General features: G+C 36.8%; 1 protein-coding gene across 2 annotated transcripts in view; it reads left to right on the top strand.

The window, feature by feature from the left end:
* Nucleotides 1-27,930, top strand: part of TRDN (triadin) — a 365,907-nt gene that overhangs the window by 72,251 nt on the left and 265,726 nt on the right. For both annotated transcript variants that reach the window (XR_004299993.1, XM_032407956.1), the window contains exons 5-6: nt 13,201-13,260; nt 26,971-27,024. Coding sequence is in view for 1 of the 2 variants with exons in the window: in XM_032407956.1 (XP_032263847.1) it covers nt 13,201-13,260; nt 26,971-27,024 (114 nt within the window). In the remaining variant the exon portion in view is untranslated. The remainder of the gene's footprint in view (nt 1-13,200; nt 13,261-26,970; nt 27,025-27,930) is intronic.

A 27,930-nucleotide genomic window follows, 5' to 3' on the forward strand; every position in this document is an offset into this window, starting at 1 on the left:
AAAAAGGAAAATTATACAATTTCCAGATGTTAAAAAAGCTTGTTTGTTATTTTAAATCCGTAATGAAGAATCTCAAAATATTATGGTATTTAGACTCCATCAACCTGATTTTTTAACTAGATGAAGCAATTTTATTTTCAAAATTCAAAATTTATAATAATCTAGTAATTGTAACTTTTTAACTTACGATAAAAACATTTAGAAGTTATCTTCAAAATATAGAAGGAGATGCAGTTTCCCAAAGTTTTCTAAGGTAATGTCAAAGTAAAAAAAAATTAAAGTCTCTGTAATGAAAATGAACATTTTGTGTTCTGGATGACCTGAGGATTCTGAGTGAGAACAGAGCATGAAGGCCCAAGGTTTGACTGCAGTCAACAATGCGTGTCCTTAAATAATCGCTATTTCAGAACACTCACATGTTTTATCCCTTCAGTAAGTTTGTTTTTCAAGTGTTTTCTACGTGTCAAGCAACATGCTAGGCAGAGGAGAACATATAAGTCTTTGTGTACAGCATCCCAAAAGTTGATGATAAAAGTTTGTTAAATAAGATAATAAATAGGGGCGCCTGGGTGGCTCAGCCAGGTAAATGTCTGCCTTCAGCTCAGGTCATGATCCCAGGGTCCTGGGATCAAACCCCACATCAGGCTCCCTGCTCAGTGGGGAGTCTGCTTCTTTTTCTCCCTCTGGCCCTCCCCCCGCTCCTGCTTTCTCTCTTTCTCTCACTCTCTCTCTCAAGTAAATAAATAAAATCTTTAAAAGAGTAAGATAAAAAATAAATGACTGTAATGGAGCTTTTATGTGATATGCCTAATAAAGTTAATTATTCCTTACTAATAGCAAGATCAATGTAACATTGTATTCTATAGCCAAAACAATTGCAAATGAGTCAAAGATCATCTTGTTTAGTATAATGTACTGAAAAGACCTTATTAAAGAGTTGAATGAATAGATGAGCAATTGAGATAGTAAATGAGATAAAATAATTTGGGCATTGCATATTTGATAATGATGAGGTGATCATATACAGCTGAACTTAAAGAGGATGAAAATATGAATAATGATAACTATATTGCAAATGAATAAAGCTATTTTAGACAAAAATAGAAATATAATAAAAATACATAAATTTAATTCTCTTAATTACTCATAAATACTCCCAAGTCAAAGCTAATCACAGGCTTGCCAACACAGATACAGAGAAGGAGAGACAAAGTGAGGGAGGGTGTGAGGGAAGGGGAGAGGGAGAGGGAGAGAGAGAGATAGAAAATCCAGTATTCTTAAAGCAAAGTTAAAAAATATATCTCCATTCATAACAGGTGTTGGTATTTTTCTATTTCTTTTTCAAAAATAAAATATCGGTTTGTCATAAACCTAGTATGATTTTGCTTTCATATTTCTATATTGGTATATATGTGATGCTGACTTTTCAGATTGGGTAAACATTTACAGAGAGTATAATTCTTTAGTGGAGATATAGCTTTTTAAATTTTTTGTGCTAACATTTCCAAGTGCAACATAATGAATATACTTACTCCTTTTTACAGTTTATTCTTAGTTAAACCTCGGTCTGTAGTAACTCTGTATATAAGAATAATCATTACAGCAGTTACGTCCTTTGGAATATGTAATTTTAGAAGACAATGATAGTCCCCTAGCAAGAAGTTACATTTTATAATGTCATTTTCAGACATCTAGTTTTAAAGTTCAGAAAGAATAGTTTTAGTCATTTGGATCTACACACACTCAGTTTTTTGGGAAGGAAGAACTGTTTTTCAATTTCAGGAGCATAGTGGCCTTACGTGTTAAATCATTGCTTGCCTTACAGGAAAGAACTAGATGCCTCACTACATTACGTTGAATTTCCGCGCTTCCTAATTATGTGCTCTTTGAAACAAGGAACTGTCCTTAAGTTTGAACAGGATCCAAGTATGAAGGCTGATGTTCTGTGAGATTTTACCTGATGCATGTCAACAGCAGAGGAAGAAGCTCTTCTCTACTTAGAGCAGAACAAATTACATTCTCCTTATAGTCATGTTTTTAAATTTCCCTAAAGCTCCTTGGGTTGAAAAGAACCCAGTAAATTTAAACTCAGGTCTTTCATTGTGTATTTTTCTCCCTTGACTGAAACCCACGATAGCTCTTTGCAGTCAGGGTGAATAAGGAAGAGCCAGGAAATTTGCGCATCATAAATATTCAAGACTTTAGGATTAGGCCATTGAGAAGGTTGTATCACGTCATCGGGAGTAAGATGGATGGACACGTTTCCGTGCCAGAGATTTCGTTGCATCCATCTTTGCTGGCAGCTTCAGTGGTTAGCACCAGGCTGAGCATGAAGTGTCTGAAAAATATGGTGAGTGAAAAAAGGAGAGGAAATGGAAAGGTGACTAATCTTGTTAATATTCATAGGCTCAGAATATTGGTGACTAGGTTGGCCCTAGTAACCTTGTTAAGTAGATACACTTATCTTTGGACCCCTTCACTTAGTAAGTCTGGATCAAAACTCAGCTCCATAACTGCAGTGCTGCATTTTACCCTTGGGCTACACAAGGAACCCACTGCTTTATCTTCTGCCTGTTTTTCTGATTATTGATCAGACCCACAGTGGCAGGGGGACAAAGCCCAAAGAGAACAGGCAGCAGGCTTGGAGTTGGACTCAGAATAAAGAAGTCTGAGGAGGCTGAGGTGAAGAAAGATGTATGTGGTCAGTGATCCAGAGATTCACTTCTCCATGGGGTTGCAGCTGTAGTGAACTCTGGATCTACCGGGTCAGGCAACTTTTGTATCTTTTTTAAAAAGATTTTATTTATTTATTTGAGAGAGAGAGCATGAGGAGGGCGAGGAGCAGAGGGAGAAGCAGACTCCCCACTGAGCAGGGAGCCCAATGTGGGGCTCAATCCCAGGACCCCAAGATCATGACCTGAGCCGAAGTCAGACACTTAACCCACTGAGCCATCCAGGTGCCCCTGGTGACTTTTGTATCTTTTTTTTTTTTAAGATTTTTAAAAATTTATTTGAGAGACAGAGTGCATGAGCAGGAGGAGGGATAGAGGGAGAAGCAGACTCCCCACTGAGCGGGGAGCCCAATGTGGGGCATGATCCCAGGACTCTGAGATCATGGCCTGAGCTGAGGTCAGACACTTAACCGACTGAACCACCCAGGCGCCCCTGTGACTTTTGTATCTTATGCTACTAGAAAGAGCTCACCTCTACTGAGGGAAGCAAACTAGAACCAAGATGATAGGAGGAAATTATAGTAGGTAAATACTACCACAGATAATAGTAGGTAAAACCAGAGCCTGAAGGAACATGCCCAAAAAAAGCACTGAGATTATTCCTGCTCTGACAAGAAATATATAAAATGGTTGGGCTGGAGTTGAGTTGTCTCAGAGACCCTTCTTATTCACCCTGACGTTGGCACCAAAATCTGATCTGAGGGTTGCTTCAGTCTTTCCTGTAAATCACATTGGATAAGTAATGGAGAAGTGTCTGAGTGAGAAGCTGTTATTCCAGACTCTTTTCTCTCCAGTTGTGTAGGTTTCCTTTCTTAAAATCATAAGAAATGCGGTGTTGGTTTAATACAGATGGCTTAAAATGTTACATAGCCCAGATTATGTATTTTCATGTAGAATGGTTTGTTGAAAAATAAAACAAATTAAGGAAAAAAAAAAAAGCAAAACAGAAAACTTCCCAGTGCTTCTCAACTCTGTGCATCAGATTCAAATGACGAGAGACCAAAATAGATTTCAAACTGACTTAATGGAAAGGGTACTTTAATGGTTCGAGTGACTGAAAGATCCAAGAGTAAAACTGGCTTCAAGGATGGCTGGATACAGGTTTTTTAATAATGTGATTAGTAAATCCTCTCTCTTTGCTCCTGACCCTGCTTTCCTTCATCTGCTTAATTCTCAGGCTGACTTTCCTCTTCTAGTGGCAATTATGAGGGCCAGAAGCTTCAGGCCCAAAGTTTTTTACTTTAGCAACTCAGAGAGGAGGCTGTGCTTTTCCTCAAGTATTTCACCAAAAACAATGTAGTGGACTCTCATTGATTTGTATCAAGTAACACACCCTTCTTGGAACCAATCAGCTGGCCAGGGACCTGCGGCACACGCTTTGTCAAGACCTAGGGAATAAACCCACCCTTGGGAGTAAAGAATGCATTTAGCATCACCCAAACTCTTTATATTGAGACTGGAAAAGGATTGGTTCCTGAAACTAGAGGAGGGATGCTCTTACAATAATGAAGTCCAGCAGGAAAGCCACAGACGTCTTTTTGATTTGGAATCCCAGATCCCTTCCCACTTCAGATTTACCCAGCCAGAATCTCCAGGGGTCAAGCCTTAAGCCGTTGTATTTTCAAAACCTCCCCAATGTGTTTCTAACTCACAACCAGGATGAGTACCATTGCAACCCAAATGATTAATTCTAGAAATGAGTGATTTTATGCGTTGTGACACCAGGGAGGGAGAGAGTCAAAAATAAGTGGATAATTGCATGTTTTGTTTATACATAGTGACTGCTCTTCTCCATAAATTTACCATTAAAAAAATACCAAACCATGAATGATAAAATGCAAACTAAATTAATAACACTGTCACATTGCCCTAGACTATTGGAATAACTATTGACAATTGATGCTCATCAGCTGAACACATCAACATTTTAAACATGATTGAGATAGACTTGAAGGAATATGATGAGAAGATATTTGCATTGGTTCCCTTTCTGCTATTAACCTGCTATGGTTAAGTCCCTTAACCCCAGTGGCTCTCAGTTCTCACATCCATAAAACAAAGAGGCTGGATTTTACTGATGTCCAGGTTCTTTCTAGCTGTGATATTTTATGATTCTATGATTAAATTGTGATGTCTTATATTAATAATTTTACCAAGAGTTTTGTCTGGACTAGAGCTTGCAACTCAAAGTGTGATCCAAGGAACAGCAGCATCAGCATCATCTGGGAGTGATTTAGAAATGCAGAACCAGGCTTCATCTAGACCAAATGAATCAAAATCTACATTTTAGGAAGATCCCCAGGTGACTCATATGCACATTAAAATTTGAGGAATGTTGGTCTAGACGGTGGTTCCTACTTCTGACTGTGGTTCTGAAACCACCTGAGAGCTTATTTAAATTGGAGATCCCTAAAAGTTTCCTCACCACGAGAGACTAATTGATTAAGTTTGGGCTGTAGCTCAAGAATGCATTTTAATATCTCCCCAGATGACTCTGGTGTACAGCCACATTGATTTTGTTTAGTATATCATCAAATATGAAACACACATTCTAACACAGCCAAAACGTCATCCAAATCCATAAAGTCCACCAGGGATTATCTTATAAAAGGTATCGCTTGTTATCATTTCTACCTCTGTCTGGCTTATGAACGTATGGGAAATAGTATCTCATTTTATAGATGGAAAAAATACAATTCAAAGAAGAAAAATGGATTAACCTAAGATTACTGAGTTAATGGCAAAAATGAGGTTGGACAGGTATCATCATATTTATTTTGAAATTTTTTGTAGAGGTCAAGAGTATGCAGTGTTGTGACTACTGTTTTTCTTGAAAAAGTGGAGCTTATTTTACAAAACTTTACCAAGCAATCAAATCTAATAAATCAAGGTCCAAAGCATTTTTATGTTTATGGAATTCGACATTCCTGAAGGAAACTGTTCTCAATTATTTGTCTATCACTATATCTGAAGTGTATGCCAACTTAATCACAAACACTAGGTAGCTTTGAGGAAAAGAAAATATTCCTCTTTATACTCTTCATTAATGGTCAGTAGTGTGGTTTCCTCAAAATTTGTTTTATCAGTATAACAGAAAAATTATCAGAAAAATCATAGAAAGTACAAATACCTACACATCATTTAGAATGTTTCTCTAAAATATTGAGAATTCAATACAATACTTTCCCTTAACGATCCTTAATTAGCCACTAAATGGATAACTAGACTTGCTTGGTTATTCGTCATAATTAGACTTTTGTGTCCTAATCACAATTGGCAAAATCTTACAAATCGAGATTCTATGTTCAAATGAATAATTTGAATTTTCAATATTAAAATAAGAAAAATTGTAAGAAGGCATTTCATATTGTCTACTGCTTGTGAGATATGTAGAGAAAACATAATGATAAAAAGCATTCATTGAAATCCACAACACTCATAATAATTTAATAAACTTGGTTGTTATCTAAAAGAATCAGGATGGTTGCCTTGGTGACAGAGATTATCTTTTTAACTTCTTGAGTCTGTCATTTTAAAATCTTGAATTGACAATATTTTTAATTTGTTAACAATGTATTATATTATTAGAGAAAAATTGTATGCTTTAAATTGGCCATGTAAATATTAAATGAAATTATAAACTATTCAACAATAAGCTTTGTTATAAGTAGATAAAAACTATTTATCATAAGCAAAATATATGCAACATACAAAATAACTCAGAAAGACTTCACTACAAAATAAGGTCATTCTTAGGAATCATTTGGCACAATCTATTTTCACTGATTTGATCCCACTGATTGCTGCTGCTAGTGACCCTCCCATTTTAAGTGCCATGGCCTGTCTTCCCAAATTATATTTGGAAGTTGAGCTCAGAGTCTTGGGGAAATCTGTTGATCTATGATTACCACTGGCACTGTGGGAGACATAGAGCTTAGACGATTATATATTGATAAAATTAAACAGCCTAAAGATGAAAAAGGGGAATCAAGCCAATGAAATTAATCTTCACTTCTAATTTGGAGAATTTTTAAAGATTTTTGTCTATTCAATAATTGTATGTTCCTGTGGGACAGGGAGAACACACTGTGAGAACCAGAAAATTCTCCCTTGCACCTAAAAGTTCCATTTTAGGCTACCAAAAGGATCACTAAATCTATACTTACCTTCTCAGATGTCCAGCATAAATATGTGTAACAGATGCCAAAATTTCAGTATTTCTGTATATAAAATACCGTAAGTATATAAGCAAATTTAATAACAAAACTGGAAGGGGATTTGAAAGGTCTTAACTATACTATCCCTTGGGGCGCCTGGGTGGCTCAGTCGTTAAGTGTCTGCCTTCGGCTCAGGTCATGATCCCAGGGTCCTGGGATCGAGCCCCACATTGGGCTCCCTGCTCCGCGGGAAGCCTGCTTCTCCCTCTCCCACTCCCCCTGCTTTTGTTCCTGCTCTCACTGTCTCTCTCTCCCTGTCATATAAATAAATAAAATCTTAAAAAAAAAAAAAAAAAAAGAACCTCATTTTGCAGACGAAGAAATGAAGGTTGCACAGCTAATAAGTAATCAAATTTCAACTGGGCAGATGGATTCCAGCATTGATTATCTTAAACACTACATTGTATTTTAATACATGTCAGAGATAACAATATCTTTGTATAGATCTGTTAACAAGTTATCTATGTCTAGTTCTCCTAACAAAATGCGTATTTTAATTATATTAGAATAATGTAGATTTATGCCATTTTTCATATGATAATTATTACAATAATCATTTAATGATCATTGCAATGTAGAAATAATGAAAAATCTACATATCACTAATTTGTACTTATTTTCAGCAACATAATAAATTATTATATCTGCACTTCTTGTTTCCCAGCACTTCACAAGTCTTCAGAGATATTGGACTCTAACCTCATTTCTTGTTTGCCTTTGGACTTTAGAACAGGCTGGCTGAGGAGGGTATACTTCTTTGTTATCTTCCTTGAATCATAAAGCGTAAAATCCAAGGTTGAAATTCTCCGCGTTCCTTAAATGAAAGAAATTTGTAAATGCATTGAAAGCCTAGTGTGATCAAGTTTTCTAATGACTTCAAATGCTTTTAGTTTTAGAGTGGGAGATGAATAAAAGTAAGAATCGAAAAAGGGAGACATTAATTTTTTTCCACGTCTCATATTCATTCGTACTTCCCTGTACATCTGGAGAAAAGCGGTAGAGGAAAATCAGGAGTAGTAAAAAAAGTTGGAATATGTTTCCCACATTCTGTGGAAATAACTTGTCCGTTTTGTAAATCTTTTAATGCCCTTACCCCATTTCCGACACAGTAAACATCAGTGGAGTAATGCTTCACTCTTCTTAGGCAAAGTTACCGATGACTCAGTAGAAAAAGGAATTTCCTTTTGCCTCCTGGCATATCCATTGAGATAGTTGTCACTCTTTCTCCATGTTATTTTTCCTATCTCCAATTCTCAAAATTCAAGTATAAACTCGTATCCTTAAGGGACTGTGGGCGGGCTCACACCTGGATCGAGATACTTTGACCTCTGTGCCTTCTAAGCCGCAAAATGATCTTTAAGGTTTACCAGTTACCAAAATGCCTTATGATTCCAACTGGCATCTGGTGCTGAGACTTATTACGTCTTCAGAGACATTGGACGCTAATCTAATTGCAATGCACATATATTTGGAGGTAAACGATGCCTGCTTTGACCTTCTTCTTTGTCCCTTGTATCCAGGACTTGTGCAAGTTTAAGTGAACTGTTCTTAAAGAGTGTCATGTTGTTAAATGCAATTTTATGCAATTATACATTTTTGTCATATTACCAAAAAATGGAGTTATTCGCCAGTCTATGGAAAATATTAAACAACTGGAAGCTGGTTTTAACATAATATAGGAAATTTTATTTTTCTTGGAAGTTTGTTGAAAACCATAGGGCAATAAAGTTCTACCTTTAGTGACTTGAATCTTTAAAATTTAATTTTGCATTCTTATACAAATGGTTCTTAGCTGGAAAGAGCAGCCGAGAGGAACAAATCAAACATCATCTGCTTATGAGAAAAATATCCTTCTGAAGTCTAAATTGGTAGCACGTTGTTACTCAATTGGACAGGAGCCTGAACGGTTATCATATCCCGGCTCAAGTGTAAGCAGACAGAACTGGCTCATAGGCAGAGGCAGTAACGCTAGTCATAGAATCCAATCCCCAAAGAAAATGAGATGTTGCAATAAACATGCAGAGAGAGAGAGAGATTGCATTTATCCTTAAGTTTGAATCATAAGGAATAAATTTCTTTTGTCTTCTCTAAGCAGAGAAATGTAGGTTTACATGCCTTTACAAGGTTAGCTGTGCGAGTCTACACGTGCCGCTGTAGAAATACTAATGGTCTCCAAGTGATCATCAGTTAAAAAATTAGTTGATGATGTTCCTGCAGAAATATGTCTGTGTAAGTCATCATATGTCACTGTGAGCTGTAAAGATTTTATGTATGTGTGTGTATTTTAGTCCACGACCCCCGCCGCCACTTGTGAGAAATCTAAGTAGATCTGCCCAGAGCAATGAGGCTGTCCTTTGCATAAGGCTGAAGTTCAGAATCAGGGAAATAAAATATTAGGGCCTTGTCCTTGAGATTGGTCTGAGTTACAGAACTGGGTTGCATCGGCTCCTCCAGTTACCATAGAATGGAAAACAAATACTCAGAGATGCATTGCCATTTTTTTCCCAGTCTCATGCTCCTTTAGCTTCACTTATTTTTATTTTTCCTTAAGGAAAACTTATTGTGAAGTAGCCAACATGCTGGATTTTACCTTCCTCCTTAGGGTTACCTCCCTCCCGTGGGTTTGAAAAACGGTGCAGGCAACGCATATCCCCCTTGCCTTTTCATGAATGGTTTTCTTGATCCCAATCTTGTTGAGATTTGTCTTCTTTCCCTTTATTTTTTTCCCTCCAGGATGGACGCCTGCTCATTTCAATTCTGGTCACAATCTAGAGCTCATTCCCTTCTGATGAGATGCTTCTGTGTACAAAAGAGCTAGAGCGGGACGCCTGGGTGGCTCAGTCATTAGGCATCTGCCTTCGACTCAGGTCGTGATCCTGGGGTCCTGGGATCCAGCCCTGCATCAGGCTCCCTGCTCAGTGGGAAGCCTGCTTTTCCCTCTCTCTCTCTCCCTCTGCCCGCCCCCCCCCCCCCCCCCCCCCCCCCCCGCCGTTTGTGCTCTCTATCAAATAAAAAAAAAAAAAAAGAGCTAGAGCTAAGGGGTGCCAAGGTGGCTCCTATCACTGCTTCTTATGTCTGTTCTCTGATGTGCAAACTTCCACCTACCTTGCAGCAAACACAGCTATGGACCAACATTGTTGTGTAGTCCCACAAACTGCCACCCTATCCAGTGTATTTCCCAAGAAGGAGTTAGGCTAGGAAGCTCTGACAGGATTACCCAGACCTGATCTTGCAGAAAGTTCTAACTCAGGTCTGATCCTCCTGTGGGAGTTGCGGAACCTCTGCTTTGTTCTTCTGAGTGGCCAAACAGATGTCTGCAGAACACACACACACACACACACACACACACGCAAGCCTACCTCTAAAGGAAAAATACTCTTCTAAATGACAATTTCAAGGCCTTCTTGTCTCACAATGAATGTTGCATTCCATGTAAACTTTTAATTTAGAAAATTTCATCCCATTTCTGCATTCAAATCAACCCTTACTAGGAGTAAGAAATTATCCCTTAAAGGTGACTCCCTTGGCATATCTAAAGACTCCTCTAAATCTCTGGTGTTTTACTTGCTTTATTGGCCTGAGTTATACAAGGCACCAATCATCTCCACAGCCTCTGTTGGTCTGAATAGAAGGGAGGAAGTAAGACAGTACTGACAGGGGAGAATTTTGAATTTGCTTTTTCACTTGTAAAGATTTAACCCTGTGGATGACTAAGGCTTTAGAAAGGTCATCTGCCCACTCCTAGGACTAAACCAGCACTGTCTGATAGTAATATAATGTGAACCACACATGCAACTTAAATTTTTCAAGTAGCCACACATTTAAAATGTAAAAAGAATAATATGAAATTAATTTTAATCATGTGTCTTATTTAACCTAATCAGGGTCTCAGTGAGGGCTCAACCAGAAAAGCAGAACCAGTAGAAGATTATGCAGATATATTTATGTATTAAGAAATTCATTACAAGGAATTGGCCTATGTGATTGTGGGGACTGGCTAAGCAAGTCAGAACCCATAGGACAGTAGTCAGGCAGGGAAAATCACAGGCAAACTTGAATCTATGGGCAGGGATGAAAGCTGTCATCCCCAGACAGAATTTCTTCCCTCTCTCCAGGAAACCTCGTCATCCAGAATCATCTGCTAATTTAAAGTCTATGGATTAAGGATTTTAATTATTTCTGTAAAATACCTTCATGGCAAATCCTAGATTAGTGTTCATTTGAATGATGTGGGATAGTAGTCTAACCAAGTTGACACACAAATAAAATGATCACACTAAATATGTCTAAGATCGTATCATTCCAATGTTACTAATATAAGATCATTAATGAGATATTTTATGTTCTTTTTTATACTAAGTCTTCATAATCCAGTATATACTTATACTTATGGCACATCTCAATTTGGACAAACTGCATATCATGTCCTTAATATGCACATAAGTCCTGTGGCTACTGCCTGGGGCAGTATAGGTCTAGCTAGTGAAAATTTAGAAAATTTCATCCCATTTCTGCATTCAACATTTCTGGTTATCTCATATCCTTAGGCAGTTCTAAAGATACAAATTCTTTGTGTGTTGTGTGTTAAGTAAGATTTATGTTAGCTTTATTGTCTATAGCCTATAAGATACAACTTTACTGTGCCTTTGCAAACTGGGCACAGTTTCTTTAAAAACGTCAAAATTTTTCATACATAAACCTCTATACGATAATTTACAGTGTAACACATTCTTGTTTCATAATTATAGAAATAGTGTAGAAACCAAGAGCACAGGATAAGCAAAAGTAATACTGTCCTGAGTCATCTGAGCATGTTCTTGGGAGCTCATTTTTGCCATACAGAGGGCATTGGCAATGTCTAAAGACACTCCTTATAGTCATGACGGGGGGTGGAGCTACGTGCATTTAACAGGTGGAGGCCAGGGATGCTGCTAATACCAGAGCTTGCACAGAACAGCTCCACTCTACCCCCAAATAATGATTCACCCAACTCAGAAAGAGTTGATGGTAAGCGGCCAGCAGATATCTGGCACACACACCACACTTGGAGTAGGATTTAGAGACCTATAGAGAAGAGATTTTTTAAAAAATGGTGAGAGAGGCAAAAAAATGGATTCCTATGGGTTTTGAAGTTCTTTCTTTGAAACTTGGAGACATTTTACCAGAGATGTGATTAAGTATCTTAACTCTTTTGTATCTCTATTGCCATATCAAAGTCAGGGATGGGCTAAGGGTAAAGGGTTGGCCCTGTAAATAGTGTGTTGGGGGATTCATGGGGCAGACAAGGGGGGAGATTTTCACAGTGATGATTACCTCCTTAACAGGTGAAAGTCACTGTCTTTTCCGAAGATACTTAGGAATTTCCGACAGTTGGTCTTGATTTTAGGCTTCTGGAAAAATTACACAAAATGCAAATTCACATTTACGAATGGAGAATTTAAAATGTGTACAGTGATTAGAACCATCTCAGATCATCTGTGAAATAAAGTTGTGATAAATAAATAAGTAAAACTCATTAGCGTTTTTCTAAGAAAAACCACGCTATTAAGTCACTTTTCAGAGGTAGTAATCATATTTGTAAACTCTAATATTTAATTTAGGTCTATCCAAATTAACTGCGAATTCAGAATTAACTTCATTTTCCAAGCCTTGGCGATGTATGTATACTGAAGCTAGCAGCAAATTAAATATATTTGTTAAAACCTGATATTTAGGAAAAAATGTAACAACTGACTTATTCCGTGAAATGGGTCATATCTGCATGCAGTAATTATTGGTTAAATGCAATGTCAAGTTCTGATTATAAGCATAGCTTAGAGTCAATACTTCTGAGATATATTTCCTATTAGGTAGTTACAGTTCATTTCACAAATTCTTAATAATATGTAAAAATGAAATCTTCCTCAATCTAAATGACATTCTTACTAAGGATTCTTAATTGAATTGAGAGTAATTGAAATAAAACATAATTATAGCTTGTGATCAATTTTAGCACTGAAAATGGTGACAAAATATCCCCATTTATGTAAGTTCTTACGCTTTTTCAAATAACACTAATTTTGAGGTAAATCCAACTTTTTCCTTATTTCAGTAAATGAGTGATTTATGTAGCATTATGTTACAATGACTTTTTCCGTTTAGGAAAAATTTAGACTTCATGGTAGAATTTTAAAGTTTAGATCATAGCTATAGCTTATATGTTGTACATTTTCAAAAAAAGTTTTTAAATTACAAATTCTGTGTTTTCCTAGAAATACACAAAGAAAAGACTGAAAAGCAGGAGAAACCTGAAAGGAAAATACTAACTAAAGGTAATGGTTTAATTTCGTGTTTATTCTTATTTTTATTTAGGATATATATTTTGTGTGCTCGTATGGAAGAAAGGAAAATTTTCATGTCGAGTGTTCCCTTGTTTTAACATTTTTGATAGTGTTTAAATGAGTACCTTTACTTCTCAGTTAGTTTCAGGTACAAATATATAAGTAATATTTAATTGTTGGAATCAAAGTAACTTCAAAACATGTGACAATGTTTAAATTATTTACAACTGGTTTTTCCTTCTAAGCTAGTACTGTAAATATAATTGTTGACTTACTAGTAAATACTTTTTCTTCTTTGAATATTGTTACTGTAGTAAGTCAAAGTTCAATTTTTTTTAACCTTGAATTTTTTATGCCATGCAGTACCTTTAAAGTCGTTGGCACAGAAATGCAGTCATTCTATTGCCTCGCTGCACACTGCGATGGCCCCGCAGCGTTCGTATACAGCCTCAAGGGGTACATGGACAGTGACAACATGATGATTAATATCCCTTTCAACTCAACTGAATCCAGAAACTGAACTGCAGTCTTGCATTAGAGGCTTGTTAATAATGGCCAGCATTGTCTTGCTCATTTTACAAGCATCTCTTTTCTAGGAGTGGCCCTTGTAGTCATAAAACTTTAAAGAAATGTATAGGAAACAAAAGCTTTCAAAGGGATGTATTTCTAAACATGCTCAGGATTCCCCAGTGATCAGCCTCGCATGCTTTTTAAGTGAGTCAGGGCAAAAATTAAAATCTCATAATTCCATATCACGCAAATATGTGCTCTGGACAGAAAAGGAAATAATTTTTTTCTGGATAGAAATAGAATCTTGTCTAATATTTATTATGTCAAAACTCGCTAATGTAAAATTACCTGCAGTGAAGACCAAAGTTGCAAATAGTACGGTTTCAAATAATAGAAGTTCTACTTAACCCTAAATTATACCAATATGTGAATCTATATTAAAATGCCATTTTTAATATGCTTTATGTACTTCCTTTTTGTGAAGAGCTTAAATCATTCTGCAGCTATAATGTCTTTAATCCTAATGTTTGAATTCAATCCAGATTGATCAGCCAATCCTTATACAATCAAGGACATTGACGTTTACTCAGTTGAAACCTATTTATATTTGTACTTAGGGAACTAATGTCTTCTTACTGTTCCCTTTCTTTTTTTGGTCCCTAATTCCTTTGGTCAGGGAAACTGGACACAGCTCTTGGGTATGGATTAACTAAGCTAGCCCTGACTGAACTGACTGTGTGTTTCAATCTGCTGGAGGTTAAACAGAAATTCAACTGGTTCCACATGACTGGAGTCTCTGCTGTTTTATCTTGCAGACTGTACTGTTAATTTAATAGCAGTGCTGCTGGAGTGGATATGGTGATGCAGATGGCACCATTTACATTTTGGACCTGGCTCTATTAGAATCCTGCTGTTAAAGACTTTGAGCAGTGGGCTGTAGAGTGGGCTTATTAAACTAGTGAGTCTTGCATAATTAAAACAGTGAATTTGGCTGCAGTTTAAAATAAATTTCTCAAAGCCTGGGTTAGAGATTAGTACCTGAATAGATTCCCCGAATAGACCAAATATATTTTGGAAAGTGAATATTTCTCAAGAAAGAGAAAACGGAGCTTCAACTGTTGAAGACTTAAATAGGCTTTCGAGGTAGTTTCTTCTTTCTGTATTTTTTCTGTGTCAGTATGAATGGAAGAGTCCATTTTACTGCTTGGTTTTCCTCATCCAGGTAGAATAATGCCTGCTTTTTATTTCCAGGTAGTTCAGTGAAAATAAATATGGTTTTAAAGATTCTATTTACTTATTTGAGACAGAGAGAATGAGAGAGAGAGAGAGAGCACATAGAGGGGGGAGGGTCAGAGGGAGAAGCAGGCTCCCTGCCGAGCAGGGAGCCCGATGCGGGACTCGATTCAGGGACTCCAGGATCATGACCTGAGCCGAAGGCAGTCGCTTAACCAACTGAGCCACCCAGGCGCCCTAAATATGGTTTTATAACTATTCACATCTGTAGATAAATATGTTTTCTATATGCCACATTTCGTATCAGTTATGGTTATATATGATAGGTAGTTAGGAATTTACTTTTTTATCAAAATATCTGAACTCTTACAAGAAAAGACACAATATATCCAAGGTACTAATAGCCTGTGATGGTTATAGACATGCCAGCAAATATCTGAGTCTAAAAACCTGGTAAAAAAAGAAAAAAAAAGAAAAAAAGAAAAAGCTGGTGAGTACTGGTGAAGCTGGGGGAGATAAAAATGTTGGTAGTGATAGAAGCTAGATCACACCCTATTGTCTCTCTTTGTCTCTCTTTTTTTCTCCTGTAAGGGATTTTATATGGTATTCAAAAAGGTTTTAGGAGTGTGAAGACTTTTGGAAAGCCCTGGAACTCTACATGTAGATGATCTACTCATCAAATGGAATACAGAAAACCATAGCATATGTAATCACAGAGAACATACATTTTCAAAATCATTCTGTATAAATATGCTATCTAATTCATTTTTAAAGTGTCAATGAATTGGTTTCAATCCCCACTTCTTTTCATAACTTTTATAATTATCCACCTTATTGAGATGATTTTAATTCATGAAGCTAAGGTAACTTTTGTTCCTATTTTTTCCCTGTTTAATTTGTCAGATATTTTTCTTAGGGAAAATGCACCAGTTTCATGGAACTGAGGAGCAAACCTTTAATTCTTAATCTGGCAATAAGTACTTATTTTGATTTTAAGGCATAAGCTCTGACATGTTAGTTAATGTTTACATTTTAATTAACCTTGGGTTTTTTTTCCTACTTAAAATAAGTTGTAATTTATTTTATAAATATGATCACAGTAATTTCTGTACTTGTGACCTTATATTGAATTAATATAGTAATTCAGTGGACTATTCCATTTGTTTAAAAGAAACTTACAACCACATTTTAACTTTTCTTGGATTACCGAAGATGCTGTTCACCAAATTTTTGCTAATATAAATGGCCCTGATGGGCAGGTGGAATTCCATCATGCCAGAGGAGTTGTAGGCACTGAGTATTTTGTTGTGGCAGAAGTTAGCTTGAAGAATGCTGATTCCATTCCAAGGGGATGGTTTCTAATGGAAGATTTTATAGGTCAAAATGATCTTGCAGAATACACTCATATTTAAAGCCAAATATTTTAGAATATATTTCTGTCTAACCTCTAAGAACTAATTTCCAGATGGAGATGAATAAGGCAGTCTAGAGACCACAGCCCATGAGTAATTCAGGTGAAGGGATGATCATTGTGGAATGCAGAGCCACATGACAAATGACAAGAAATATTGGTCAGTCTCATCTGGTAGTCCACAGTTTGGATATCCTTCATAGGTACAAATAACTATGTACACATAGGCCTTAAAAGAAAAGATATACATTCATTGTAGGGAATTATAGAAACTAGTGCTATTTGTCATAAGTTAAAGGTCCGAGTCATGATTGTTAAAGACCATTTCCCTGGCTCATGGTAAACACTCAGACATGTTTATCCAGTAAGAAACTAGGAGCACAGTATATGATTTTGACAAAAAAGGATGTCACCATTATTTTCTCCTACTTTTAGAAATGTCTTGAATTAACTTGAATTAATCTGAGTCAGAATCCAAATTTAGGAACTACTGCCTATGTAACCTTGGACAAGTTAATTCATTTTTGTTGCCTCTATTTTCTCATATGTAATATGGGTATGATACAGTTGTGAAGATTAAATGATTATGAAATGCATATATGAAATTATTCAAAGAATTCTTGGCAAATTTTAATTTCAACAGTAACTCTCAGTCAATTAACTAATCCTCTTAATCACTACTGATTAGGTCAGTGACAATCCCTTGCAGATTTCTTATCTGCGTTATTTCTCATCCTATATTTGGGACCACTTGATATCCATCTGATCATAGACTGAAGGAACTTAAGATCTGTCATCCCAAGATTCTGTAACACAACACTAAACTAACTTCTTTGCCACTTCACCCCTGTATTTCTGCTTCCCTTCCTAAAAAATCTTATACAAGCATTTATCTACTAAGAAACAAATACTGTACTTAATCTATGCTTTCTAATGTTTTACTTAATCTTCATGGAAGAATCCAACATGGTAGCTACAAACCCACTTAAAACTAAGAATACTGAGGTTTATCTGAACTTAATGATTTTTCTCAATATCTCATGTGTTTATTAAGTTGTAGAGCCAAATGCTAATCTCAGATTTCTCTAACTTAAGAACACGTGGCTTTTCCACTATCCCCGCCTTCCCATTTTCTTTCTTCTTTTTGGCTCCATTGTGTCTAAGGGTCTGTACTACAATTTTCTCACAGCTGGAGGATCTTGAATTTTTCTCTGACGCCCCACAGTTGGGACCTTGTAATCTGCTGATCAACTTCACTGATCTGCTTGTACTTCCACAGAGCCTGAACTTGCCTTGCTTGATGGCCTCCCTGCACAGCATGCGTCATGTACTTAATAAACTGGATCCACCTCTAGGTCTCCTCACCATTATTGCTACACTTAACAAAATGAGAAATGAGACCTGACAGTACTTATTCTTTTGGTAGAAATGCCAAGTGGGTGTATTAGTTTCCTGTGGCCACTGTAACAAATTGCCAAAAATGTGGTGTCTTGAAACAATAGAAATTTATTATCTTACAGTTCTAGAGGCCAGAAATCTAAAATCAGTTTCACTGGGTCCAAATCAAGTTGTCATCAGGGCCAAACTACCTCAAGGGCTCTAGGAGAGAATCTGTTCCTTGCCTCTTCCAGCTTCCGGGGCTGCTATACTTGGTTTGTGGTTGCATCACTCTAATCTCTGCCGCCGTGGTTACAGTGACTTCTCTTCTGTCTTCAAATCTTCCTCTGACTCCCTATTATAAGGATATAGGGGGTTGCATTTAGGGCTCACCTAGATAATCTAGGATAATCTCCCTGTCTCAAGATCCTTGATTTAATCACATTGCTAAATCCTTCTCTGCCATGTATGGTAACATTCACAGTTCCAGGGATTAAGACATGGATGCATTTTTAGGGGTCATTATTTAAACCACCCCACCGAGCTACTCTTGAACAAGAGTACGCACTAGTCAGATACTAGAAAGGACAGAGATAGCCAAGTACAAAATATAAGTATTTAAAGGTAGGAATCACAGAATGGCAAAATTTACCAAATTTACTATAGCAACATTGTCATAAGAGTTTTTATAAAACTTTAGCCATCAGCATAGCAAAAGTAAGGTGTAAAATTATTATTAGGGAATTCAGGTTTGGAGGAAGTATTCAGGTTTCATTCCATTATTTTTGGTTTATTTTAGTAAGCCAGATATTTGTTCATTTGTTTCTTTTTGTTTTTTTCCTGATGAGGATATGTGAAGAGTTTAGTCATATTAGAAGTAGGATAACATTTATGTGTGGCCAAGACAGTGCCATAATTTCCTTAAGATATTATAATATAAACTCATTAAAAATTCATACTCAGTGTGCATGTACCTTAAATCAAAAACTTGAGAATGACCTGAATATCTCAAGTATTTTTATATTGGATAATCTCTTCACATTTCATTTAAAACATTGATTAATTTAGGAGCCCAAGTGGTTAATTAATTTTGATATTTGAAAAGACTGAAGAAGTAGAGTGTGAAAAGTCTCTGGACCCTCCTACACAACTGTCATCTGACTTAACACAGATAGCTAACAGACTTCTTTCACTCAGTGTATTTGAAGCCCATGTTAAGTTCTACTACACAGAATGTCTTCATCCCTCTGTATTATTGGTCACAATAATAGATATCCTATCCGCCCAGGCTATTCAAGCTGCAGAAGGAAGGGTCATTATTGTCAGAGGTGGTATGGACTTGATGGACTTTAGAGTCATCTGGATAGTTTAAAATACATATATATATATATATATATATATATATATATATAGCCATTGCAAACTCCATTCTGGGACCATTAATGTTTTTGGGGAGGTGAGGCCGGGGTTTTAGTCAAGCTCTTCTAATGATTCAAATGATTAACCAGGGTTAGAATCGCTGTCAATTAAACTCATGGTACAATCCACAGCAGTTTCCAGTGACCAGGCTGTATTTTAAAATAATGTACAAGTGGATGTCTTTAGGTGGATCCTGCACCTACTGTTTACCATAGTCTTCACCACTCTTATCACTCCTGTAGTGGACATTTAATATGACTCATTTCAGAAGGTATTTGAGTGACAGTCCTGCCATAGACATCTTGAACTCTTTCAACACAAAGAGCGGTCCTGTTCAGTCCTTTGTCATACTCCCTCTTTACTATAATTTATCCTATTCTCACCTCTTCCACTGCTATCTCCTCCACAATCATTTCTCAGTTAGATTAGGACAGTCCTTCCTTTCCTTCCTCCATCCCTCTTTCCCTCCCCCTCTCCCTCCCTCCCTCCCTCCTTCCCTTCCTCCTTCCTTCCTTCCTTCCTTCCTTCTTTCTTTTCATTAAGTAGGATCCATGCCCAGCATGGAGCCCAACATAGGGCCTGAACTCATGAGCCTGAGATCTGGACCTGAACTGAGATCAAGCACCAGCCGCTCAATTGACTGAGCCACCCAGGTGCTCCTAAGACAGTCATTTCTTAGCTGATTTCTCTGAATTACCCCTTAAGTTCATGCTGATCATGACACTCACAGGCTTCAAACCAACTGTTGTCATCACAGTGCCTTAGAGATGAAAGCCATATTTTCTACCATGGCGTAGAAGACTCTCCTCATATGATCAGTGATAGCCATAGAAATGTCCAGCTTTGTGTGCTTTTCCACATAACTTCCTACTCTGAACCTCCTCCTCAACCCCCTCAATTCTCAACTTGGCACCTGCTGCCCCCACCAGGACAGCGCAGACCTACCCACAGTGCCTGTGCCTTAGGCAGCTGCACTGTTGAACAGTCCCTAAGCAGGCTCCAGTGCCATGTCACAGCTCTGTGCTTCTGTATGCACACTTCTCTTTGGCCAGCAGGCCCTTCTTGTGGAGTCACTGGGCATGTCTCCTGTTCATTTCTTTGACTCTCAGATGGACCGTCAAGGCAGGAACTATGTCTGTCTTCATGTATGTTCTAGGTCATTTTTTGACATTTCCTCTTGTGATTCTGTGTTTTCTTATTTATAAACAAAGAGATGTGAGCTCAATGGTCTTTCAGATTCCTACCAGCTCTGAATTTGTGTGCTTATAACAAATTAAAAATGACTCTAACATCTAGCAAAGTATTCAACACATGAAACACATTCAATAAACATTGAAATAATGAATGAACTAACTAATGAAGCATTTATGTCCCTATTTTGCTAATCTCTACTTGACTCCTATTGACAATTTTTTCCTTGGACATTTCTATGTTTATTTTCAAATATATATAATTATTCAGCTTTAATTGGGCTATTGTAATGTCAAATTTATTCAGTCAGCAACAATTGAAGAATTTGATAGTAAGCTCCATATTAAAACAAAGACAATCTGTAACATGTAATTAGGAAACACAATAAAATTTATAACATAATAATATAGATTAAAGTAATACAGATTAATTTGGACAATTTGGAAAATGCAAAAAAGAAAGAAAAACAACCACAACCAATTATCCAAAGATAAATACTAATATATTTTTTATTTTCTTCCATTTAGTTTTATTTATTGCATATTGCCTTGGGTTTTTTTGCAATTGCAAATTTTATTGTTATTTTTCAGATAACACTTAGGCTTTTATTTAACTATTAAATATGTCAATTTACTCCTAGAATAAACAAGAAGAGACTGCAACCTGGTTGATAAACGTATAACTAGATGGGAGAACTTTATCCAAGATGGCTCCTAGACAAAAGGAGAGTTTTTTTTAGGCATTCAAAACAATAGGTATTTGCTACATCAACCTGAATTGCTTAGTGTTCAGGTGAAGAACTGACCTTAGGAGCGGGGATAAGTTCACATGGCAGAAGTGTATGCTGATTAATGGCATGTGGTCAACATCAAAGTGGACCAGTCAGTGGAAACGGGGTTATCCTCACAGGCAGCTATTTTAGATGGAAAAAACTGGTCATAGCCATTAGGCAACAATACACATTAAGTTATTCACAGTACTTAATTTGTGCCAAACACCATACTGGGCACTAAAAATTCAATAATGAATAAGACCTAGTCCAATGAGAGATCTAAAACAGCAAACACACAATTATACCATCACGTGAGTAGTCCACAAACAGAGATCCTGGAGGAGACAACTGGCTGCCTCAGTTGCTGAGTAGGTCTGACTGCAGTTTTCTGGGAAGGCTTTAGAGGAATAGATGGCTTAAGATTTAGATGTGCACTCTGGAACCTAAAATGGAAGACATAAGACCTAGGTCAAGGGTCAGTCTTCAAGGAAGCAGGTGAGAACTTGGTTAGAAGAGCACAAGAGAACCTGAATGATTAGTATCAGTACTCGTGTCCTAGGGCTCCGGGAACAAAGTATCAAAACTGGACGGCTTAAAATAATAGAAATTTATTGTCTCACAGCTACAGAGGTTGATTAAGTTTATTTGCTACCATCAATTGAAAAATATAGTGCTTATATATTGTCTACAACGTCAAGATTTCAGCAGGATTGATTACCTCAAAAAGCTGCAAAGGAGAATCTATTCCATGCTTATCCTACCTCCTGGTGGTTGGCTGGCAATCTTTGGCTTGTAGATGAACCACTCCAATCTCTGCCTTCAAATGGTGTTCTCCTTGCATCTCTGTTTCTTCCCTATGTGCATATCGGTCTCTGTGTCCAAATTTCCCCTTTTCATAAGGACTCCAGTCATATTGAATTAAAGACCACTGTAATGACTTCATTTTAACCTGATTACCTCTTAAAGACTATTTCCAACTAAGGTCTTTTTCTGAGATACTGGAGATTAGGACTTCAACACATCTTTTGAGACTATGCAATTCAATGCATAACAGTCTCACATGAGTCAGAAGAAGATTTTTTAAAAGGGTAATTTAGAATAATAATCCTGATTGACTGGTTTAGGGTAGTTTCTGGGAAACCATTATAGGACTGGAATCATTGGCTGGCAAAGGATTTTGCTGAAGATGATGATCAAAAGCTAAAGAGGACAGGACATTAAAATGTATCTAAAGATCCTGGAGCCCCTTATAAAAATGCTCTCAAAGACCACAAACTAATTTAGTCAGCCTGTATTGTATAAACTTTTACTTTTGCCCTCTCTCCGCCATACTTAATTGACTCTTTAAAGTACCAAATATATTTTCTTTGTCTCTCTGGCAGCTGTGAAAGATAAACCTGGAAAGTGGGAGGCAAGAAGGCTCCTCACAAAGCTAAGCATCACCTCCATAGTGATTGCTCACTTTTGAGGAACTGATTACAGTTCTGATGTAGCTACGGAGCCCCAGTTGAAGGGGAAATTACCCACACAATTCAATCAGATTTGAAAGTAAAAATAATATTTTGGAACTTAAATATATACTTTGCGATCTGGAGCATATATCAGATGAGCTTTGTATCTTTGGGTAATTTGCCTAGTCTGCATTTTAATACATAAACAAATGTAATTTTATTGTGAAAAAGAAGTGTGTATATTATTGCAGGATAGATTGTGGATAACATGTTTGGAGAATCCAGCCAGCACACTTTGGCTCATAAGAACAAGTTTCTAGGCTGCACAGGATCTGCCTGGACAAGGTAGCATAGTTTTGGAGGAAGAGTACTAGTTTGGCAATCTGATCATGATATTCTTACTCTTCTCTGCTGTAGACTCTTTTGAGGCAGTGTTTTCTTATCCAGGGACAAAGAAGTTCAGGCTAATGGATCTCTTAGGTTCTTATCAGCTCTAAAATTGTGTGCTTATTTTAAATAAAAAAATGATAAAATAATCCTTTAGGAAGAATGAATAACATAATCTTTGACAGTCTCTCTACTCAAGAGTGCTTTCCTATTGAGTTCATCATTATCATTTAGAATGTGTAGATCATCTTGCCTTAGCACAGAATGGAAATTCTATAGATAGTTACAAAAATAAATAAATAAAAACATACAGAGACATGCATACTAACCAAGAGACAGCTGAGACTTTTTAAAAAGATTTTATTTATTTATTTGACAGAGAGAGAGACAGCGAGAGAGAGAACACAAGCAGAGGGAGTGGGAGAGGGAGAAGGAGGCTCCCTGCTGAGCAGGGAGCCCGATGTGGGACTTGATTCCAGGACCCTGGGATCATGACCTGAGCCAAAGACAGACGCTTAACGACTGAGCCACCCAGACGCCCCACGACATCTGATATTTTGTTTAGTGTTGGCTAAAGCCTCTGCAAATTAATACTGAAAAAGTTTTGACACCAAACTTTTGATTTTTTCCAGCTAAGAACAGAGAGATCAGCAAAGAACTCAACCAACCTCCCCTGAATGCCTACTGCTTGGCCCCTAGGGAAGGTTTGCCTGATAAGAACCTCAGGGTCAGGTGCACTATGAGCTCTGGTACATTCAGAAAAGGACACAGGGACTGTTTGGCAGGTTGCCAGGGCCAAGCTCTGTGAAAGCACAGAGCACAGCTTGCAGAGCGCTGGAGAGGGACCACATGGGGTGGGCCAGAGACTGCAGCAGAGTTAAGTTGAGCTGAATGTTCTGGTCAGGGAAAGGTCAGAGTCTGGGCAAGTGCAGGAACAGCAGGGCCATGCCAACTCCGATGCCAAACGTCAGGGCCATTCCAACTGGTGGATTCCATTTGTTTTTAATTATCAGTATACCGAAGGGACTTTTGTTTCTTGTAAATAAGGATGACAAACAAATTAAGCTCCAGCAGGTGCAACAAGCTTATTTTGTCCTGAGCTAAAAGTGTCCTAGCTGAGATGTAACTTGCCAAACAGCTGATGAGAAGGAAGGTACTTTTTTCTTCTTCCATATGAAAACTTCTGGTTGTAGTTTCTATGCAAAGAGGAGGTACACTAGCAAATGCAGTTGTGGCAAATTCTTTTTTTTTTTTATTTTAACGTGATTATTAAGGCAGTTACTGATGGTTGCATTGTTTTGATAAACGAAATTTTAAAACTTGGTGTCTGAGCTCCGTCTTGCCAAAGTTTGAAGTTTTCATCCAAGAAGCATTAGTGGCCGTCTGCCATTTTGAACAGCTCCCTAGAGCACATGGGTCCAGCTGTTCCACTGAGCAATGTTATGGTACCATTTCTGAGCGGGATAATGAAATTCCAGCATACAGGATTGTGTCTGTAAATCAAAACTTAGACTGTGAGGAACCAGATTTTCCCCCAGGGTAACAGGAATGAGGCATTAATATGCTAATTTGAGTTTGAATTCAGCCCCCTTGCTCTTTTGATTTTGTATTAATTCCTACATTTATGCCTGTGCACACGTCAGCCAGAAAATCCTTTAGTGGAATGGACAGCCAGCTGCCCGAGGTGGGTGAGGTCTGGTCCCTCACAGAAGCAGAGACACAGATTAGGTGTTCTCCTGGGGATCCTGCCAATCAGGTTCCAAAAGCACAGCTTATCTCATGCAAACTTGGTTCCCCCTAGAGAACTTTTAAAAGAGGCTTTGTTTTTGCCAAGATTCTCCTTTGGTTTTTAGCTTAATTAATAGTGATCCAAAAGAACCAAAATAAGCTACTTGTGGTCCTGTGTGAATGCTGATGTCCTCTGTCTATTTTGTGAGATATTTATATTGAGCTTAGTAACTCAGAAGCACCTAAAAGAACTATTAAACGTAAGGAAAAACGATGCCTAGATGTTCTAAGGTGTATTTTTTTCTTCTGTTTCTCACTGGGATTTAATTATTTAAGAAATTTTGATAAATTGTAAAATTTTTAATGGCCAGAAGCAAGCAGTGCTTATAATATCTACACCATATAGTTAATAAATAGAATTGTATTAGAAGGTGAAAGTAGTTTTTCTTATAATATTTTAAAATTTGGCTCCCTCAAAGAAAAATCTATTAAAACTCCACTATGGGGCAGACATCATGTGATGAGCCAGGGATACAAAAATAAAATAACATGGTGTAGTCTTTAAAGAGATTTCACCTACTAGGGAGTCAAATATAGGAACAATGGCAGTATTATTATTTAATTGTTGAAATGGAATTATGCACATGGTCCTGTTGGTGTATGAAATAAGTAGAGAGCAAAGAACATTTCACAGTGGAGGAGGCAAGTGAGTCAGGACTGAAAGGGCGCATTGACAAGGGGAAGTGTGGGAGTAGGAATTCTAGGTAGAAGGCACAGGCAGGGAGAGAGGAGGGTACATGGTGTGCGTGTGAAGCTACAATCATTTTGCTATAACTGCAATGTAAAGTTCAAGGGGAAATTCATGGAGATAAGATTGCATTGATGAGCAAATACCAAATCATTAAAGCAACAAAATATCTTTAGATTTCATATAGCACCTACTATGTAATAGATACCATGCTAGGCCATGAGGGAGATCCTAATATATGTAACAGCTCAATAGTACAATCGGATTTTCCTGTTAGAAAGGTTACTCTGAGAGAGAAAAATCTCAATCTAAAGGTTCAAGAGAATAGTTAGAATATTATTATAATAATATTTGCAATAATAATATAGCAAGAAGGGCATTCTGCTCCAAATTTTAAAATGGTCTCTTTCCCTTTTACCTTCCCATTCCCTTACTAGATTAATTTCTTCTCACCTTTCACATCTTTAAATGTCACTTCTACCAAGGGACATTCCCTAAATACACAGACTAGTGTAGGTCTCTGAATGCCACCTGATTATTTTCTTCATGGCAATTATACTAAGTGTCATTAACTACCTTTGCAGTTGTTTGTCTAACTTCCATATTCATCAGCTTGTTGACATCACAATGACAGGGATAGAGTCTGTCTTGCCTAGCAATCTTTAGCACGTATGTGCTTTCTTCGTTTTTGTGTAAATAAATGACAGGTGAAGAATGTAATATTGGATAAAAAAAAGATGTGTAAGAAAAACATTGAAAAGTAGATTGAAAGAGGTTGGCAAATGAACAAAAGTGGAAAATGAAAGATGAATCCTGGATGACTCCCTTGTTTCTAGTCTGACAATTGGACATGCTATTAATAAGAGTTACGACTAAATTGTGGAGAAAGATTTTGACTTAAATTTGAGCCCTACTGCATTAATTAATTGAATCACAGCTCATAGTAAATTAAATTTAGTTTTCTTTAAAAGGATTTGGTGTTGTTCTAGTCTCATGCCAGTATATTTTCAAAGATTTTTAGTGTGAATGTTACTGTAGAAGAGTAACACGTACAATTTATGTTGATTATACTTTGCATCAGATTCAGAAAATTATTTCTCTGTATTTCTGTCTTTATATTTTGATGTTTCTCCAGGGTTGAGCTGGGCTTCTTTGGCATATAGCATGATAAATTTTTAAAGTTTTCTACTACATGATATTGAAGTTAAAGTTTTGCAGAAGCTGAGGTGTATTCTTACCTTTGCAATCAGACCTGGTTTTGGTACAAGTTTGTGCTTGGATATGAAATGAAAGTAGAAATAAAAAATTTATGGTTACCTTAATATTTAAACATCTAACTATGTAAAACCTCATTCCAGTTAAAAAAGATTTTCAAAAGCAGCAGATAACATTTTGACATCAAAAATTGCTATGCAAACATTTCATTATTTATTCCCTTTATTTAAGTGAAAAAGTATTATCTGTTTCTTTCCAGTTGCACACCGAGAAAAAGAAAAAATAAAAGAAAAAGAAAAATCTGAAAAGAAAGGTATGGAGTTATTCTTACTCTGTTCTTACACATTGGCCCCTCCCCCCTTTGAAGTCTTCTTTTTTACACTGGATTTTTAAAAATTATATTATGATATTTTCCTTAGAATTGAATCTATAAAGAGTAATTTCTAGGTTGAGACTCAAACTCTGTTACCAATGTACTCTCTAGAAATGTATCTATTTTTCTCCTGGCAGTTGTGAGACTGCCTTAGCCAACAATGAGGATATTATTTCACAAAATATTTGTCCATTTGATAGGTAAGAAAGTATACTTCCTTATTTTAACTTGCATTCTTTTATTACCTATAGGACTGGAATTTAAAAAAAAATTTAATTTGTATGTATTTGTTTAGAATCCGCAATGCAGACTCCTTGTTTAACAAATACAGAGACATTGTGAAAAGCTTCCTTCTGCCTGTTCCCAGCCTCCCAGATCCCATTCCATCCTACCCACACATACACACAATAAACCACTTTTATGAGTTTTATGTGCATCTTTCAGAGCCTCAATATGCATTCATAAGATAATATAGATTACTGTTTCTCCCTGTTTTTTTACACAAAATTTAATGTGTCCTAATATTCTGGCTTTTGTAATTTAATAATATACCTTAGAGATCTTTCTGTATCAGTAAGTGGATATTTTCCTATTTTTTTTTTAAAAAAAGCTTCGTGGTATTTAAATGGAGATATTTTCTTCCATGATATATTTAAACTGCTTATTATTTATAGATTGAAGTTTTTAAATATGATTTTTAGTGATGTATATTTCTTATTTAACTGTTCACACTCATTACCCATTTCTCCTGATAATATTTGTGCATGTCATTTGGGTATATTTTCCTGGTCTGTCACTTTTTCAGATATTTTTCTCAGGTTTTGTAGTTAAAGTTAGGGTTTCTGT

Source organism: Phoca vitulina, unplaced genomic scaffold (assembly GCF_004348235.1).
Source record: "Phoca vitulina isolate PV1807 unplaced genomic scaffold, GSC_HSeal_1.0 scaffold9, whole genome shotgun sequence".
Lineage (NCBI taxonomy): Eukaryota > Metazoa > Chordata > Mammalia > Carnivora > Phocidae > Phoca > Phoca vitulina.